General features: G+C 39.3%; 1 protein-coding gene across 1 annotated transcript; it reads right to left on the bottom strand.

Annotated features, from left to right (window-relative positions):
* Positions 1-6,405: 6,405 nt before the first annotated feature.
* Positions 6,406-14,461, bottom strand: RB195_003941 (uncharacterized protein; the record flags this gene model as incomplete). The annotated part of the gene is made up of 29 exons (XM_064201828.1): positions 6,406-6,486; positions 6,553-6,621; positions 6,677-6,811; positions 7,075-7,176; positions 7,237-7,420; positions 7,621-7,736; positions 7,831-7,961; positions 8,333-8,417; positions 8,524-8,701; positions 8,758-8,825; positions 8,889-8,988; positions 9,716-9,909; positions 9,981-10,280; positions 10,463-10,537; positions 10,622-10,747; positions 10,808-10,943; positions 11,012-11,118; positions 11,186-11,292; positions 11,368-11,536; positions 11,611-11,722; positions 12,123-12,250; positions 12,315-12,467; positions 12,536-12,793; positions 12,858-12,980; positions 13,035-13,116; positions 13,199-13,306; positions 13,619-13,718; positions 13,808-13,965; positions 14,337-14,461. The coding sequence occupies 29 exons, from the start codon at positions 14,459-14,461 to the stop codon at positions 6,406-6,408; spliced, it is 3,810 nt and encodes a 1,269-aa protein (XP_064057709.1).
* Between the last annotated feature and the right edge of the window lie 4,101 nt (positions 14,462-18,562).

The raw sequence follows: 18,562 nt of genomic DNA, 5'->3' as shown, positions 1-18,562 counted from the left end.
ATTGTTATTATTTATGTTTATATGTTATCTCGTACAGAAATCATTATCACAGAAAAGTGTTTTAAATGTACATATTATCTAACATTCTCAATGTAAGATGTAAGACAATGTAAGATTCCAATAGATCAAGTTTTGGCAATATTTATCGATTCATTGTTTGTACTACAATAGATCGATATCATAGCCCCCTCTACCTCTTCATACATCTACGATTAAAAAATCATAAACAATTCTAGAAAATGGTTAACACACAGAGATCAATGTGTTTGTTTAGCCAGAGACATATGGATTCATTAATCAAAACGCCAGACAACGGCAACCGCAGAGATTTTCCCTGAGGTTCATGCGACAAAAATAAACTGAACACCACAGATCGAAAAATCTTTGGCCATATTTATTGATTCATTGTTTGTACTGCAATGGATCGATAAATATGGTCGAAGATGCAGCAGAGGTTAAACAACTTGAAATTAAAGTAAAATTTGAATATTTGGATATTCAAATTCCTGATTTTAAAAAAAATAAGAATAAAAAAATGAAACGTCCTTCGAATAAGAGATCATAGCACGCAGAACACTAAAGGCATTCAGGATCACCGCGAAAACTTCAAAAATGAATAGGAAGGACGAGTGCATTGGGATCAGAAACGAACTATCCCCATATCGAGATCTGTGCGGGTTTTGATCTACGTGGCAGGCCCTGTCAGGGATTTGAAGTATATGAGGTGAGGACCAGCTGATGTGATTTTCTTTGAGTTTACCTATCGTTTGAATTCTTTCTGTACGTTTATTAGGTGCTTGAGAGGATAAATCACTGATGGCTTGATTTTTTTCTAGGCTCCGACGAAGTCGACAACGTCAAAACTTTAGCTGTTAATAAAGAAAAATTAATACCAATCTTGCCCAGGGCTCGAGCAGATCAATAAAAAAAGGAAAAGTCGAGGGCGAATGATACACAAAATCCGGACGTATTCACGGAAATTACCTGAAAATATTCCACTTCATTCACACAATCCTTCAACCCGAAACTGCTCGAACGTCATCAGTCATTGATTACCGTAATTATGGAGTGAAGAATAAATTCGAACAAATCGCTAACTCAAAGTTAGGTAAGTCAGGTAGTGAGTATCATGGCTACCTTGAATAACACGGTGCGAAGCCGAAATAACTTAGGAACACAGGTTTTCAGGGGAATCAAGAAGATTCCAGCCATAAAAACAACGAATATGTCTCTCTTTAATACTATCAGGAATGAAACCAGAAGCGAGTGGCTCAACACAGGGAAAAAAGTACCGATTCCTGTTCAGAGATGTACATCAACACTGTAAACAGGCTTCTATCGGCAACGTTGAAAACAACAAGCTGTCAGCTGCGAAAAAATTCGAAAGTGGCGATCATGTTAACTCCGCAGCAACAAAAAAAAACCGCGAGAACGATTTTCGATCGATGCACTACGGGTGTCCTTCGTAGGGCAGGTTTTTGTTTGGACGGATGTCGAACATAGATACGAACTTAGCGTCCCCGCATGATCGAAAAAGACAAGTCTCAGAAGATTTTTCTTTAAAAAAAATTAGAAACCCATTTAATATATATATATATATATATATATATAAATTACTTTACTCAACTGAGTCGGTAGGATGATGAAGCGTTCATTCCGATTCCATTAAGCAAATACTAATTAAAATGAAGGACTGATATTGTTGAGTAGATGCTAAATCTACTAACTTGCATGGTTTTTAGTCCTAACGTTACGCGTTGGGAACTGTTTTTAGTCGAGGCCGAAATTGTTCAACCGGATGAGCGCGACGACCAGGGAACCCAGAAGAATGAGAGAGAGAGCGCATAGCAGCTTGCATTGCGGTCGACCCGCCGCATTAAAGGCATCATCCCACAAATCTGAGGTGGTACGGATTTCAGGCGGAGTATTTGTAGACGGTATCGTAGATAATGGAGAGGTAAATGATTCCGTCCATTTCTTGCTACTTGCCATAACGGGCCGGAAGATGCGGCGTGTGCACACGGCTAGCGCGCTCCAATCGGATTCGTTGTGAAAAATAGCGCGCCGGAACGCTCGAAGCCGTTTCTTTCGGGCCGCTTTTTACGTATTTCCATTATTTCTCGAAGTTTTATATTCCTTTAGATCTTCTTTAGATTTTAGGGCGCCGACATTCACATCCAGAAATAAGAGATGAGTGCCCCTTTCCCATTTTTACAAGCTCTAATCTTCATACTCTTATTACGGTTGACAAAAAAAAAACCTTTAAAATCTCAAACCTTAAAATCAGTGACTACAATTCAATGATTTGGAATGAATTTGATGTATAATCGGGTCAAAACAGCATGAAGGACGGTGCACTTGCGTATGGGGTTTTATGGTTTTATAGGATCGAGGAGGGACCAACGCGAATTGCAGCAACGAAGGGTGGTAGCAGAAGTCCAGACTCAATTCTAACAGCTGCGCTCATCGCACCGCTTCGAGCTAAAACCACTTACGCAACTGCACCGTGCTTCATATTGTTTTGAGTCCACTATATCTTTGGAAATTTGTTCCTGGAACAGTTTGCCACTTAACGGAAGCCACACGATTCGATGCAAAACAGAACTTGAAGTATCAGATGTTTCAGGTGTTCTTTTTCTTTCCTGGATTAAGCGAAGACTGCCCGGGAGCATCCAGAACAGCAGTAAACTCTAGAAAATGCAGAGCAAAATTGAGTTGACGGTTCTTGAACGAGAAATTCGAAAGCCTACCATTTCACGCAATAATGCAGACATGTTGGATATCATAAATAATTTCAACGCCCAATTTCAGCCTCTCAATCCTCATTGATAGGCCTCGAGAGTTTTTCATAAAGACGTCCTTTCCTCTACCCATTATCTTTTATGTTTTACTTTTAGTATTTCTACGGTTCTCTCCTCGTTGTTTTTTTTTTCACCAATCTCTTCAGGAAATGTTTTGTGGTCCAAAATGAATTGACATGATGTGAGGGGATGGGCACAGTCAGCTTTTCACTAGTTTCTTTTTTTTTGATTTGATTTAATCCTGAAGAACTTTTTTTAAACAATGGATCGACAATTCTGCCGTTCGAAAAAAGGCAGCATGTACCACAAACATTTTTATCAACAATAGGTAGACTTTCAAACATGTACTACCACTTAGGCACTAGGATTCCTATTTAAAAAAAAAAAAAAAACGAAAAAGAAATGGTAAAATGATCCAAAGCCGCTTAGGAATAACGTTAAAGTGCGTGCAGTCTAAAATAAAAGTACAGCTCGGTTCGTTTCACATTCCAAGACCTAGATGTGACAAATGCGGGATGATTTGTGACAGCTCGACGGCGGCTAACTTTTTTTTTACGAATGAAAAACTATCTCGAAAAAAGCATGAAATCGAGGAATACGATAGAAATAGAACTTGTCGTGTAACGGGTTGGAATTCCAAGATTGTGTCCGTAAAAGCGAGTCTTTCACAGCTTTTCGATTGAAGAAATCGAATCTGACGGAGGAATTCGAAGAGATGCAAAAAAAGGAAACTAATTGATTGAGAATTGTGTGCAACGCATCCGCAACCAACGCTTTTAGGTAGTAGATCATAAGTAAAGTATTCTTAGATTCCAAAGAAAAAAAGAAGATAGAAAAAAGATGACTTGATAACGAATAGCACGAAAAATAAGTATAAACAAAGTGTAAACAGTGAACTGATGTTGACCCGAAACATGCACCCACGGAAAACACTGCGGTCGCGTCCGATATCGGAAAAATTCACGTGGAACGCACAAGACGCAAGGAATGCACGTCGCAGAAATCTGTGTTTTTCAATGTTTCTGTCATTTCGTTATCCTTGAATAAGTGGGATTGTTCATAGACAGTCCACTTTCCATAGAAATCCTAGTGCACCACGGTTTTTGAAAGTGTCATTATGTTTCACTATTGTCAAGGTAGCGTTGACGGATATCATTTGTTTTCCTTTTTTTTTTTCTTCAAAGATTTCCGTTTTCTTATCTTTATGGACATTAACGAATGTGTCGCTGGATCCTTCCCTTAATTCTTGATGTCCTTTGCTAGCCTATCCTCTATAAATAATATATATGCACCCGATTTGACCGTTAACTTCGGTTGCTATGTTCGTAACGATACGAACAATCGGAAATTTATCGTTCTCAGTTGTGGATGCCTTCCTATAGATAATTAAGTCGATTTCCGTATGTAAGTACTTATCTTCTGTTAATTATGTTTGCACGGATGAACGCGATACACGTCCGATTTTTGTAGAGCGGTGAGCACGGTGAGCATATTTTGGGCCGCAGAAAAGACTACTGTAGATCCGAAGCACATGGAGGCTGCGATTTCCTAACCTGACTGTGCCACTACAATTTCTTCACTGAATGAATTTGTTTAAACAAATTTGTACGATTTCCTTTCCTTAGCTGGTTTGCTATCGCAGTTCTTATATTACCATTTCTTCCACATAATATTCCTTAAAGTTCTTTTCATTTTTTTTTGAATTATTTTAAACTGTATGTTTTTCATAGTTCTTACTCTTGCATATTTCGCTCGTCCCACGTAAGCATCTTAATCACAGTTCACAATCAAGATCTTTACACTGACAATTATAATGTTCGTTGATTGCATGCATATACCAAAGCACTTGCACTGCTTACGCCCCGATGACTTCCTGGTCATTTATACGAATCTACACTTCTTCCAGCATTCTACTGTGCTTGGGAGAAGCGGGCTGACACGGCTGCACACCCAAAGTACTACTTACACCCACAGAGCGCTTATAAGATATCTTCTTAGAAGCAGGATACCACAAATCAGACGTGGTGATGGAATTCGCGGCAAAAGCTAGAGATGGAGTTGCAGGTTACGGAATCGGGGGTGGTTCCGCCCACCTCTACCTGATCGTCCTAAAAATGGCGCGGGAAACGCTTTAAAGGCATCACCGGAAAAACGGCCCGGAAGATGCGGCGCCGCTCAAGACTGGCGCGCTCCAATCGAACCTCTTGTACAAAATGGTGCGCCAAGACGAATGAAGCCGTATATTCCGTGCCGTTTTTTACGGCAATTAGGAAGAAATGGACGGAATCAACTCCCTCTCCGTAGTCTCCCATCCTGTATACGAATACTCCACCTGAAATCTGCACCACCTCAGATTCGTGGGGTGATGCCTTTAATTCCTACAACAAACGATTGAACGTTCTTCTATGTATACGCTCTGGTCCCTTCAGCAACCTACTCATAGGTTTCACTTGAATAGGCACTAGACGCAGGAGAACTCACTTGCTTTCCACCGCTGTGCAGCTGGATGCGGCGCATGTACGAGAACGGAGCATTGCAACCGAAATCGTCGTGAAAAACGAAGTCTTCACTCCGTTTTTTTTTACTACGATTGCGAAGAGATCATGGGGTGATACCCTTAGGTTTGATTCTACATCTTACCGGGTCCACAATTTACATATAAGAACACACCACCGTATCGAAAGCCAAGCGCAGAGGTTCAGTCACCTCGATAAATGGTAACCATGAGTGAACATAAAGAATGTTGGAATGAATCCAAAGAGCTGCAAAACGAACCCAATAAAGTTGAGAGCTAGACACAGCTCAAAAAGCTCAAAAAAACTAGTCCCCGTCAACACCACACTTGAAGCAACACACTTATTGCATGACGATAACGAGGGATAACCGAAAGGAATAGATTCAGAACCCCGCACTAAGTGAAAACAGGTCATCTAATTCTCTAAGTGCTTAGTACAAGTGAACATACTCCTATGAAATATTTATAATCCTTTCAGAGGAGTCGAATCAAGAGGTACAACAACGATGTTACATTACAAAAAATGCATAAAACATGACATAACATTAGTATAGTACAGAGTTACCTTACTAGGAGACAAGTATCGACACCACAAAGTTGTATGCTATTATTAGTACTATACGTCAAGATAACCTTACTAGTTTCAAACACACCTCTTGAAGCCACAACTTGGTGTGCTGCAACTGCTTCTATCAGGTCTTGAAGAAGACTCTTACGCTTTTTAAATGCATGCTTTAAAATCGTTCTACACTTATCCATGAAGCAACAAATTTGCATAAAGTGATCGCACGGTTGACTCTAAACAAATGCCACATCTTCAAAAGACGAAATGGGAACATAAAAACTACATTTAAAAAAACACGAGGAACTCGTATCAATGCTGGGAAAACCTATGTGAAAGAATTGATGAGGTGATCTTGTGAGACTTGGAACGACTGACAGCAAATCCCATGAGGAAAAGTGAATGCTAGTTGGAACCGATCAATCAGATAAATACTAAAAAGCGTAATAGAGCAGTCACTAAGATGTACATATAAAACAATTTCGTTAAGGAACATCCACCGGATCGATGTTCCACTGAACAGTGGTTTAACGTAATTTAATTATGGAATGAAGGTCCAGCTCGAGAAGCAAGTTATCGAGATCCTCCAGCTTTCGCTCATTATGTTCCTGAACATGCTCATAACTCCATCTCAAAGTTGACCCATGAAGCAAGCATTTAAAGACAAAAATTACCTCTAAGTAAGAATGAGCGTATTTCAAAAACGAGTCCAGATCAGCAGCAAATGTAGTCACCGACGCATACTATAATGACGGAAAATTGGGATCAAAGAGAAATAGAAAATGAAGTTGGACGCACCTGGGAAATAGCTTCCTCAAGGCTGTCAAGAGATGACGGTGTTGCTCTTCGGGTTGCGCGACCAGCCGGAATACCTTGTAAGGTACGGTACAGACGATTTGAAGTCTTCACTCGCTCAAGAAGCTCCAAGCATTCCTTAAGCAGAAGAAGAAGTTAATAAGGCAAGCAAGCATTCAGATGAAATAAAATTCAACAAAAGGTAAATACAATAATTGTGCAAAACCACAAATTCATGCTAACTGACTATTAAAACCCTCAACTTTGCAATGACTTTAACATTCTAGTCATCTCCAGAACTCATCCACTACTGCATATCACCTCAAATTCTTCTCAAAGCAATAGGTCAGAGAGATGACAACTATAGGTGCTGACTGTAATAGGACATCACAAGAGCATACCTCGTAGACCTTGTTCACTTTCGGTCGTTTTGATTGGGAGATCTTCTCTTCTACTTCATCATCAAATATGCTGAACCCCTTTCTTTTTTGGGTTCGACGAGGCTAAAAAGTCGGCTTTTGAACAAATAAACAAAATAAATCCATTTCAACAGCACACCACACCTTTTTCGAGAAGAAATCGTCGTCATTATCATCACTACCCGATACGTCACTTTCATCGTCAGCAAATTCATCACCACTCGCAACGGAATCCTCTTTGTAGTTTGGTTTTGTGGAAACGCGTTGGTTAACTGTATCTTCCTTTTTCTTTCTAACTTCTTGGAGTACGCATGAGGGGCACAACCAGCTGAAACAAGATGTTCAACGTACCCACTGCCTATGTAATACACCAAATCTGAGGACACCAAGAATTCCTCTCTGTGAGAAAAAAAAAAATTGGAAGAAAAAGGAAATACTTTAGACTACGAGTGCTACTTTTATACTGGATTAGAAATTCTGTGATGATTAACTTGTGTCTAAGCAATACAGAGCACATGAAACACTTACAAAGTCGGTTTTTCTTGTAATTTTGGACGAGTACAGTAGTAATGCACGACCATCTCACAGTTGCCACAAGCTATTTTCGCCTCTGGACTTCTTCGACTTCCACACGCATTGCACCGCTAGAATACAAACCAAAAAATAATTGAAACAAAATAAAAAAGAGAAACAGACCAATACGAACTCTAAAAAAACAAAACATTCAACAAGATTAACCTTCTCCACCACACTCTTTTTCCAGTTAATTCTTGAATCTAGATAACTTCGTAGCAAGTGTACAGCTGAGGGATTGTGACATTCCATCAGTCGACTTTTCCATCGGTCAAGGATCAAGTGGGAATAGTGACCTAAATTCAATTACGTATAATAAAGTAAAAAAAAAAGTATAAAAGTCCTAAAGTTGTAGCGCTCAGAAAGCAAATCGCAAATAAAGTAGTCCCGTTCGTTTAAAACTAATGTTCACAGGTCAATCTCATAAAGAAAAAAGATCTGAATTGAACAAAAACTGTTAAACCATTCCTCGGTGGTTCTTTTCAACTCTTTAGCGCCTTTTTGCCGCGCCCCTTTCAATAAAAAAATCAGTTTTTTTTTTAAATTAAAACATCGAATTCCCAATTGAAGTGAAATCAGCACCATTCTCGAATTTTCAAGATCTTACGATGTAAGAAGCACGAGTGAATAAGGATAAAAAAGATAACATTAATCTTTTCAAACTAACCTGTTTGTTGAGCAACCTTCATGTCAAGGCGTTTTACTATCGCCGATGGAGGAATACTGTCAGCCAGCTCTGCCATTTTCCCTTTCTAAACATTATCGAAAGGATACGGCTCCGAGAAAAAAAAATCCCCCAAAGTATGAAAGAAAGTACTAGGAGGTAATGAAAAAAAAATTAAAAAGTTAAATTCTCACAACATCGTCAAGACCTCGACAGCATATGAGTTCTGCTTCGAAAGCATCCACACTCCCCACGCTTGTCAAGTAGCTGTCTCTGAGATCAGAGGCTAAATGAACGATGGATTTTCGCAGTGGAGTAAGAGACTCAGGGCACAAATCCTCGTCCTCCCCTTCACCATCAACAAGGTCTGGCCTAAATTAAGATGTTAAAAAACCAACAACTAAGAAACACTACTGCGGAAAACATACGACTTGCTCTCCCTTGCGTTTCCACGCGTAATGCTGTTCGCAATCACATCCTTCTGTTTGATGAGTGACTGAAAAATGTCTCTTAGGAATGAGTGACTGACAGAAGGGAAAACCAACTTAATTACGCCCACCGATTTTAATTTGCTTTCACGAACACCCAATTTAGTAAGGGAGTTCACTAACTCATCTAAGGAATTAACATCCGCAAGTCTATACCACGTCTCAGTGTAGCTGAAAGTGTAAACAATTCAAATAATGACAAATGAATGATATCCATAATGATAAGAACAGTATTTCCAGGAAAAGTGGAAGCCAACACAACAAATCATGTCGAATAATTGTGTAAACAACGGGACTTCTAATAGTGCACAAATGATGCTAATACATCGATATTCCCCAAATATCCCGAGGACAATATGTCAGGAATTTGGAATCCATTTTGTATATATTTGCACAAAATGGATTCCAAATTCCAGATATATTTTGTATGGATAGTGACGTTTCTGCAGCACAGAACACCACGGGACTACAACTATACGAAAGTGATAAACATCCGCTTAGGTTCAAAACGGATGTTACATTCGTTCTCAGTGGCGCAAATGCCACTGTAAGTGAGGATTGGAGAGATTATGCGAAAAACTGTGAGAAATGTAACATGAAATGAATGAAATTCGGCCATAGTGGTTCCACAAAATATGTTATTGTTCAAAGAATATGAGCCAATCTTAAAAGCACCAAGGTAAACTTTTTTCACCAGATTTCTCTCGAAAGAATCCAACGGGATCAATGACACCTTCACAAGAATATTAATTAACGAGCCCATCAAAGCTAACCCCTTTAAGCAATCAACAAACAAAGGTTCCTGCTTTCAAGTTTCTGAACATAATTTGTTAGACGTAAATTCTTGGATGGATACAAAAACTAACTCGATAATGAAAAAATAAAAGCAAAAAATTACCTTTCAGGTTCCAAAACGGGCCAACCTTCGTCTAATTTCGATCGTGCAACCACAGAACCAACGTCATCACCAGAAGATTTCTTCTGCTCTACTGGTGTGGTTTCATCCAACGCAACGAATTCAATTTCCTGGTCGAATGGTTTGCCAGCTTTAATACATTCACGAATGAACTTCTCGAAAGAAGTCACGCCGAACTGAAACAATAGTAAAACGAACGTTTCTTAAAGTGATTTTCGTATCGTAAACCTATTCTCTAATAACCAACATCTTGAATCCAGATCCCATCGTCTGCAGTATTTCCGTGGAACCAGTAGTAGTTACGGAAATGACGATCTTGTCCAAGAGGGCATACGCGTCTAGACTGGCTCTTCATCAACTTTTCTATGGCTAATTTCTCAAGAAGTTCCTCGAGCTTGTCCTTGTTCTCCTCTATCTTCCGCTCTAAGCTCTCCCTTTTCTTTAGGATTTCGGCCCTCTCTCGAGCTTTGGTACGGGAGAGTTCGGTGGGATCAGCTACTTCCTCCACTTCTGGGATCTTACTCAGTTCTTCATGTAAACTGGTGACCTGAAATATTGATTCTCTCAACCACTAACAGAAGAAAGGATGATGAAAATAAACGACCCAAGGAGCTCGAAACGATCTCTCCGTATATTTGATCATAACCTCAGAAGCATTGAGCTATTAGTTCCTTTCCATGAGATATTAAAAGAATAACCCATAGCAGGAAGTACTTTCGAAGAACAAACCTGTTCATTAAGCTTGTTAATTTTCTCTTTCAAGCTTTGCACTGATCCGCTGACCCCGTCTTGGCTGATATACTCCTTAAATTTTTTAGCATTTAGATCAAATATAAAAACAACTCATAAATATAAGCTACAAGAAGTATAAGCTATAACAACTTATACTTTGAAAGACCCAAGATCAAGGATACGATCAAGAACCAATCGAAGTACTCCTAGTTGTTCTTCCGGCGTTAGCTCCCATATCTCCTTTTCTGAGGAAAAACGATCGAGGAAGGTCCGACAAACATCCTAAAATACACAGGAAGTAGCTGATTAGAAAAACACCAATCAGCCACGTAATGGGCGTACAATATCAATCTGCGAGACATCATGGTTGAACGGTGTGCCTCGTCCACTTTCAGGAGCGTTCTCTTCATTGCCGCCGTGACCATGGGTGCCATTCTGAGATGATGGATCAATGTTATCTCCAGCGTTGTAGCCGTCCCTAAAGCAAGAAGCCATATGCGTAAGAAATAGTTACGTGGAATTTCGACTCAAAAATTTGTTACACACTCTTCCTCCGCACCCATACTTCCAATAAGGAAGGCTCGGCAAAGTTCAGAAACGGTATTTTCTTCGATAGGAAATTCATGAAGACGTGCGTCAAAATGCGATAATTTCTGAATCATTTCGACCATAGATAATTCTTTCGCATTATTACTGTATCGCCAAAAAAAAAGAACAGACTTTATGCTCTGGATCCTGCAGCAAAATCTTCAACAATGACCCCAACAATTTGGACGTACATTTCATGAAGCCAACTCTTCCGCCGTGAATTGCATCTAGGAGCTGGCCTGAAATTTTAAACTGAAGGAACATTCCGCATGAAAATATGAAAACTCACGCTAAATAAAGCAAACAAAACCAACTGGCTGTGATTTTGTGATCAGCTTCAATGAACTTCTTCAAGGAAGAGCAAAACTGCGTGAGAATCAAACAATCGGTAAACAATAGAGCTTGGCCAGTAGGAACAGAAACAACACGACCTGGACACGGCAACTGTGTGTCGCATACCGTCAGATCATCGTCCGCAGCCTTCTGAAATGACATATTGCAGAAAATATCACTACTTCTCTCATCTGTAAATATCCGCGAGCACAAAAAGAACAAACCTGGTTAAAATATGCCTTGATCTTCGCTGTCATTACTTTTTGGTGAGGATGTCTCTCTTGATGCATCTTCTCACGGAACTCCTTTCGAGCCTCTTTAGTGCGAAGTTTTTTCCTAAAAAGAACATAGAGAAGAATTCGAAAGTAAAAAAAAACTACAAGCGAGAAAAATGAAAAAGATTTTAAAAAAACGAATAAAATAATGAAGTAAACTACGCATTAATTAATATGTAAATGTACAAAAATACAGAAATATTCGTCACTCTTCTCTAGCCTAGAAATACCCTTCACTAAAAATTAGCTAAATACGTTAGTAATATTGAACGTTAAAATTCTACTATTAGTAGATGTCTTGTTTACATTTCCTCTTGGGATATTTTGGTATTTCTATCTATGAAATGATGTTGCACTTTCCAATTTTCAATATGAACGAACACTGTACTTGCACCATCGCGCTCTTTTTCGACTAAAAGAAGAAAGTCTTGAGAAAAAAACAAGAACAGAAATTAAATCACAATATCTCCGCGTCCTTCACTTTATCGTGAGCTTTGCGTACTGCAAATCGGTGGCATTCGTGTGGAATCTTGTCGATTTGAACACCAGAGAGCACCTTAGCGCCCCAAGACGCAGCAGCAAAGAACTCCTTAATAAGAGCAAGTGTGAAACGAGCGTTGCTATGCCGAAATCCTTGCAGAAGAGAAACATACTTGCTCATCTCTCTTGCGCCACGCTGCTTGCAACTTATTTATTGCCGAATTGAACCGCTTCTCACTTCTTTTCTGTGGGGTTAGGAAAGGGCTATCGCCAGACTTGGTATCTCCGTTCGAAGAAGGCGTCGAGGTAACGAACTTGTTTAAACCCTGGAAACCTGTATCCTTTATATAATATATCTATGCAGTTTCTTTAAGACATAGAAAATTCACTCAACCCCAATCTCCTTCGCTTCCTTCTTTTCGGATTTGTCCTTCACTTGCTTCTTTCCCGGCTTTTCTTCACCAACTATTTTTTCCGTCTTCTCTTTTTCTTTTTTCTCCTTCTTCTCCTTCTTTTCTTGCTTCTTCCTTTCTTTCTCGACATCCTTCGAAGAAGCATTCGGCGGCAAAGCAATTCCACTCCTTCTCTGATTAGTAAAGTACTGTGAAAGAGGAGTATCCGAATCAGAATCATCATCTTTTCCATTCACAAGCTAAATGACTTGTTAACAGCTGTATGAACTGAAATAATAAAAAAGAGCGGCAACTTTTTGTTACCTGCGAGCCGCCGCCAGCCGTCTTAGTCAGGCTTCCTTTGGAAGGTTTGTTATGTGAGGACGCACAAAATATAGGCGCCAGTTTATCTTTGATGCCGTATTCTTTCTTGTAAATTTCATCGATCTAATTGTAATATTTATAAAAATACACTAGACAAAAACAGAGAGAACTGGTCACCTGCCAAGGTTTCCCTTGTTGCTGAGATGCCATGAGCAAGATCAACGATCGAATATCATCCTCAGTGATTTCATACCGCCGTCTAAATAAGAGAGAGGGAGATCACTTCTCACAAATCAAACGGGGCATTTTTAAGAAATTGAAAATAATATGTCATGACCTACTTCACATCCTTTCTAGTGATTTTACTTATCTCTTTGTCGTCATATTCGAGAGTGTAGAAGACGGCGCCACCTTTCTTTTCGACGCCCAAAATTTTGGCATGAACAATCCTTAAAAACAAATCTCAGTAACTATTTCATTAAAATCATCATCAAAATACGCCTACAATCAGCGTAAAGCTGTTACAGTATACAGTTTTGTTTACAGTATACAGTACAGAGCACAGTTTACAGTACGAGATGGAAAAAGAGTATCCTACTTATGGGGCTGAATTAATTCATTTGGTTAAAATTGATAAATGTGCTAATTTGTCTAATACATCTCCACATGGCAGTTCAAAAAATCGGAAAAAAAAAAACGAATGAATGACAAGTAGATAATAGAGATCATATACTATTAAATGTGATAGAATACGTACTCACCTGTCTTTGCTAACAGAAAATTCGACATTTTCACCTTTAATAAGGAAATCTTCGAAGTAGTTCTCTATAGACTCTACTAAATCATCAAGCGAATATGTACCTTAAAGAAATAAAGTTCTCAATCAATACATCGAATAATAAAACAAAATAATAAAGTGAATATTTTGAAATCATTTATATGTCACTTACTGTGATGAACGCGATTGCACACTTCTTGTAACACCGGTTTTTCGATTTTTTCTCGTAGTTCTTTTAGTTTGTCATTCTCTTGCTGCATTGCCTGCTCATGAGTAAAACGAAAAATGTTTGGGTTGTGACGACAGCTCCACTTATTTCCGTGGTCTTTCCTGAAATTCTAAATGGATAGAAATGTAGGACACACGACAGTTCAGTAGTACACGTTAAATAGAAACCATTCTTCGGTTTTTTTTCGTGCGTAAATATATCTACCTGAAGAAAGCTCTCGAAAAAAAATGCGCGAGTCGTGAGGCAGCTAAAAACGTCGTAGCGCGACGACCTAGCAAATAGCGTTGGCGCACAGCCAGTACGTAAACAAGATTCAAAGCATGCGGTATTCGCGCCGTTGGGTCAGTGCCAGACATTGACAAATCGGGTGGTCGCTTTCGCAACGACGTGATTCACGTGACCGTTAGCGATTACGGGTAGTGTGTGACGTTTTTCAGGATCACATGAGAAGACTAGCCGAGGAAGCACGTACCCTTCTGGTTTAGTAATCGAGTTATTCGGACAGTCCGGCGAAGTGACCATATTGCTAATATCAGAAAATATCGTCTTCTTCTTCGGTGATATTATTATTAGATCCGTCGGTTCTGCCAGTGGCATACCTGGAACTGAAATGAAATACTAATTAGTGCATATGTCTGGGGAAAAAAACTTTTAGAATTGGAGGAAAGAGTTATTAGAAGGAAACAAGGTGGAACAGTTTGATTTGATCTCCCTATCTCTAGAAAAAAAGAAGGAATGGACGAGAACGTGAAAGCGGCAGTTGCCATTAGAAGCTATTTAATTCTACGTATATATACATCTACGAGAAATATTTCGAGAAAGTCCTTCAGTGGCAATAATGCACAACGATGTGGTTCGTTTCTACTTCTTGCACTGAGAAAATTTAGCGACTCTCTTCAGAATTTTAGAGCAAGTTAGAAACACTTATGTTGAAATTAGCATTCAGCATTTGAGAAGGGGAAAGAGCTCATAGCAAGCACAAGTAGCTTAATCGAAACCATTTTCAAATGCGCGAGAACTGCCGCGACGAAGCGTTCGCGCGCGAACTTTGAATGCAATGAAAGGTCGCAATGAGGTCATCGTGCATCTGCTGCGTGTGTGCAATGGTTCCTCGTATGGTGCCTGATATTCACTGAGAGGACTTCGATAATTGCTAAGCATATCATCAACATCGATGATCGTAATGTGCGTGGTATAAGATGTGCTTCGTTGTTACGATTATTTGGTGGCATAACCGCTTGTATCATCCACGAGTGCGACAGACTCTCCGCCCACTCATTACTCTAATTGTTTTATTTTTTGGTTTTATTCATCTTCGTTTATTTACTTGTTTTTTAAATTTATTTATTTCTAATTGTCTACTGTATAAAAAAATAATTCCACTGAACCACCGTTTTTAAAATAGAAAACCCTAAGTCTCTAGCGCCCACTTTGTAAGAAAACTGAATACGAAATGATTTTTTCATTCTGGAAGTAAAATCATAAAAGCAAAAAAAAAAGAGAAAAGATTTCTTCTTTCTTTTTTTTTGCTTCGGTGTGAGCTATAGCGCATTCGGTAAGAGGTCCCGCTGCATGCACGATCGATCGGAGGATTGAATCCGCCCTAGTGTTCACAAAGCTTTTCATCCCTCCAGTGTCGATAAGTTGGTGCGAGACTTGTCGGGAGGATAAAAACACTGACTTGACACATCGCCTAGCCCCCGTAAGTCATTGTATACGCCAGTTACAATGACTCTGTGAGCCTAGAACAATTCTGAATTGAAGTGAACTTGGGGGCGCATCCCAAGCGGATTGATTAACGCCGGACACTTTATCCCCTTTTATTCTTATATCTTTCTAACAACGCTTTCTTCGTTTTTTTTTTCTCCAAGCAATTAACGCACAGATGAAAGATTTCATAGTTTTTTTTCTCCTAAATGCGTCAGTTCTACATTTGGAGAATATTCAAACTTGGTTTCACATCTATATTCTCTCCATGTATCGCTACAATTTAAAAACACCAGTATCGAATACCGTCCGAATCAGTTGAAGTAAGAGCTTGCCTACGTCTTGATTTGACACGATTGACGATTAGTCGTTGGTTTTGTAGCTGACGTTTCGATGAGAATGGTGACAAGTAGTTTAGTGATAAGGACCAAAAAACAACAGATGGAGGACTCTACTGCACAGTTCCCTAATCCTCACATGGATCATCTCCTCTGCTAGTCGTCATGTGGCAGATTTTCTTCAAAAAAAAAAGAAAAACTCTAGGCGGCTCATTAGTTAAAGTGGCTGGCGATACTCAGAAACTGTGGCGCATCAGTACCATTTCACATAACTGAGATATACGGAAGATTCCATGAGACCCTAAAAATATCCTTAGTCGAGGATTACCGAAGATGACCTCCACTTGTGATTGGATGCGCGACGTAACTCCGTACAATGACATTATATGTCACTAGCCGCACATGTCAGTTTGGGTGCAGAAGAACAAAGGAACTCCACGAATACGGTAGCGTTCTGGATCGAGTGAGGACATGTGCACTTCGCAGCAGTGCAAAATCCATAATTTTACTATAATATTTCGATAACAAGCTCATGGGAACGTTTGGGTACTACATACTGGTGCCATTCTTGAAATATTTTCGTGGCTAGGTGAATTGAGATTGTAATTCCGAGAAAAAGGAGGACTAAGCCGTTCTCGGATGGCTTTTTCCCCACGAAATATCATGAAAATGCTTGAAAGTGCCTGAAAAGTCACGAAACTCGCTAGTTATTAGGAATAAATCCATCTAGATCGAGTGGAAATCCGTGGAACGTGTCTAAGCAAATCCTTCTACTTCATGTTCTGTGTTCTTCCTTGTGTCTTTTATCCTTTGAGGATCCGTACCTCACGTTATGTGTCCACAAACCATAAATAATTTTGAATTAAAGGCGAAAGCTTTGCCGCATTAAAAAGGGATGGAACACCATCAGCACTCCAGCCTATTCTTCTTATCGATCACACCATGGATTCTGCTATCATTAACAACTTAAACTTCAATTTCATATTTTTGAAACATGATGAGATCATGTGCGGTAGGGCTTATAATAGAAGAAATCGTTATTTTAGTTCATAAGGCCTGTCTATCTAGTCTTGATTTATCCGGCAAGCAATACTCTAAAGTGCTTCGATTTGCTCTAGGATCAGCAGGTTTGCTCCTGCAGGCAGACGTAAATTATGTCATCTTCCAGAAATAATACCAAAAAGTGTTAGTTTCGCACTCGTTAGTCTAAGTATACATGCATTTGGATATCCCTGCCAGTCAAATACAGCGAGCCGTACTTTTCTATTACACAAATATGCTCCACCTTTGACCTGCCCCAATCGAACGCTCGCCGCGGCCGTTCAACAATAATAAGTACCGCTTCCTACAGGAGCAAGCATTACCCCCCCCATCATTTTCACATTCTAAATACTTCTTCTCTTAAATTCGTGTTGTTTGTTTGTTGTGTTTGTTTTTGTTTTAAATTAAGTTATTATTGTTGTAGTTATTGTGAAATCATTAAATTAAGTTTTGTTTTAAATTGTCCCAACCTTTTTCATCTATCTTGTCTTCGGGAATCTTAACAGATGTTTTGATCGGTGGCTAAAGGGGAAAAATGAGAAAATATATAGTTAAACCATTCATTCCGTGAGGATTTGCTTCCGCAAGTAAGAACTATGACTTGCCTATTTCAGCGGATTCAATTGAACGTTGCTTACGAAAGTTGCAACAGAAACTTATAACAAACATTTAAAATCAACTTGAACAGTATAATATTTGTTGAGTTGTTAGGATCGGTCAAAAATAGGTGAAACTTCAGTAAAACGGAAAGCAGTGAAAAATAGCCAATATAAAAATACAGCTAAAAAACTAAAACATAATCATGCATAACCCTGTGGATTTCCAACCATAACATAATGGAAATACTGGGGAAATGAGATAGTAGAGCTGGGGAAAATATCGGTACACCGATGGTTCGAGGATGTACATTTTCATGTCAAATTGCATTTCTATTTAAGGAACGGACTTGTTTTAAAGGCAAGAAGCACCACGGAGTTCTCGATGTTGAGATCTGTGTTCGACTAGATAGTGGTGGGGATGTTGTTCACGAGTATGAAACAGATCACACTCATATCCTCTTGATAGTCCAGAAAAAGGTGTACGGAATAGATTTGTGTGATCACGTATCCAAAACGAACCAACTTCTTACGGGTATCAGAATCCACGATGCGTCTATAATCGACAGAGCTGTCCGTGTTCTATCGTGTAATAAGTTACATCGTTGGAGAGAGTAAAGGACATGGGTCAATGTACAATTGTTTAACTGAATTTGTGGGAAGAATCAAACGAGATTCCTCTAGTACTTCCGAATAACACACTTATACCTATGTTCTCGTGCAAAGACATAAGACTCAAAAATCCCTCAACAACGCAACTCGAAATATCCTTCGAGCTGCAGACTTAGTTATAAATTCACTCCGAAGCTGGATTACGCTTCGCTCTAAACGAATGCCGCAAAAAAGCGTCAGTCCTAATGAGAGACATTAAAACAATTACAAATCCAATACATATAAACACGTTCGCATAGCTACAAATTAGCTTTTGAAAATCAGCTCAGCAATCTCGGCAAAGACACGACATAGCATAGAGAAGATATATCGATGGGTAGGTGGTGGTGTTGGCTGTACAAAAT

The sequence above is a fragment of the Necator americanus genome, chromosome IV, assembly GCF_031761385.1.
Source record: "Necator americanus strain Aroian chromosome IV, whole genome shotgun sequence".
NCBI lineage: Eukaryota > Metazoa > Nematoda > Chromadorea > Rhabditida > Ancylostomatidae > Necator > Necator americanus.
Note: the sequence above shows the minus strand (reverse complement) of the source record. Positions and strands in the feature narration are given on the sequence as shown.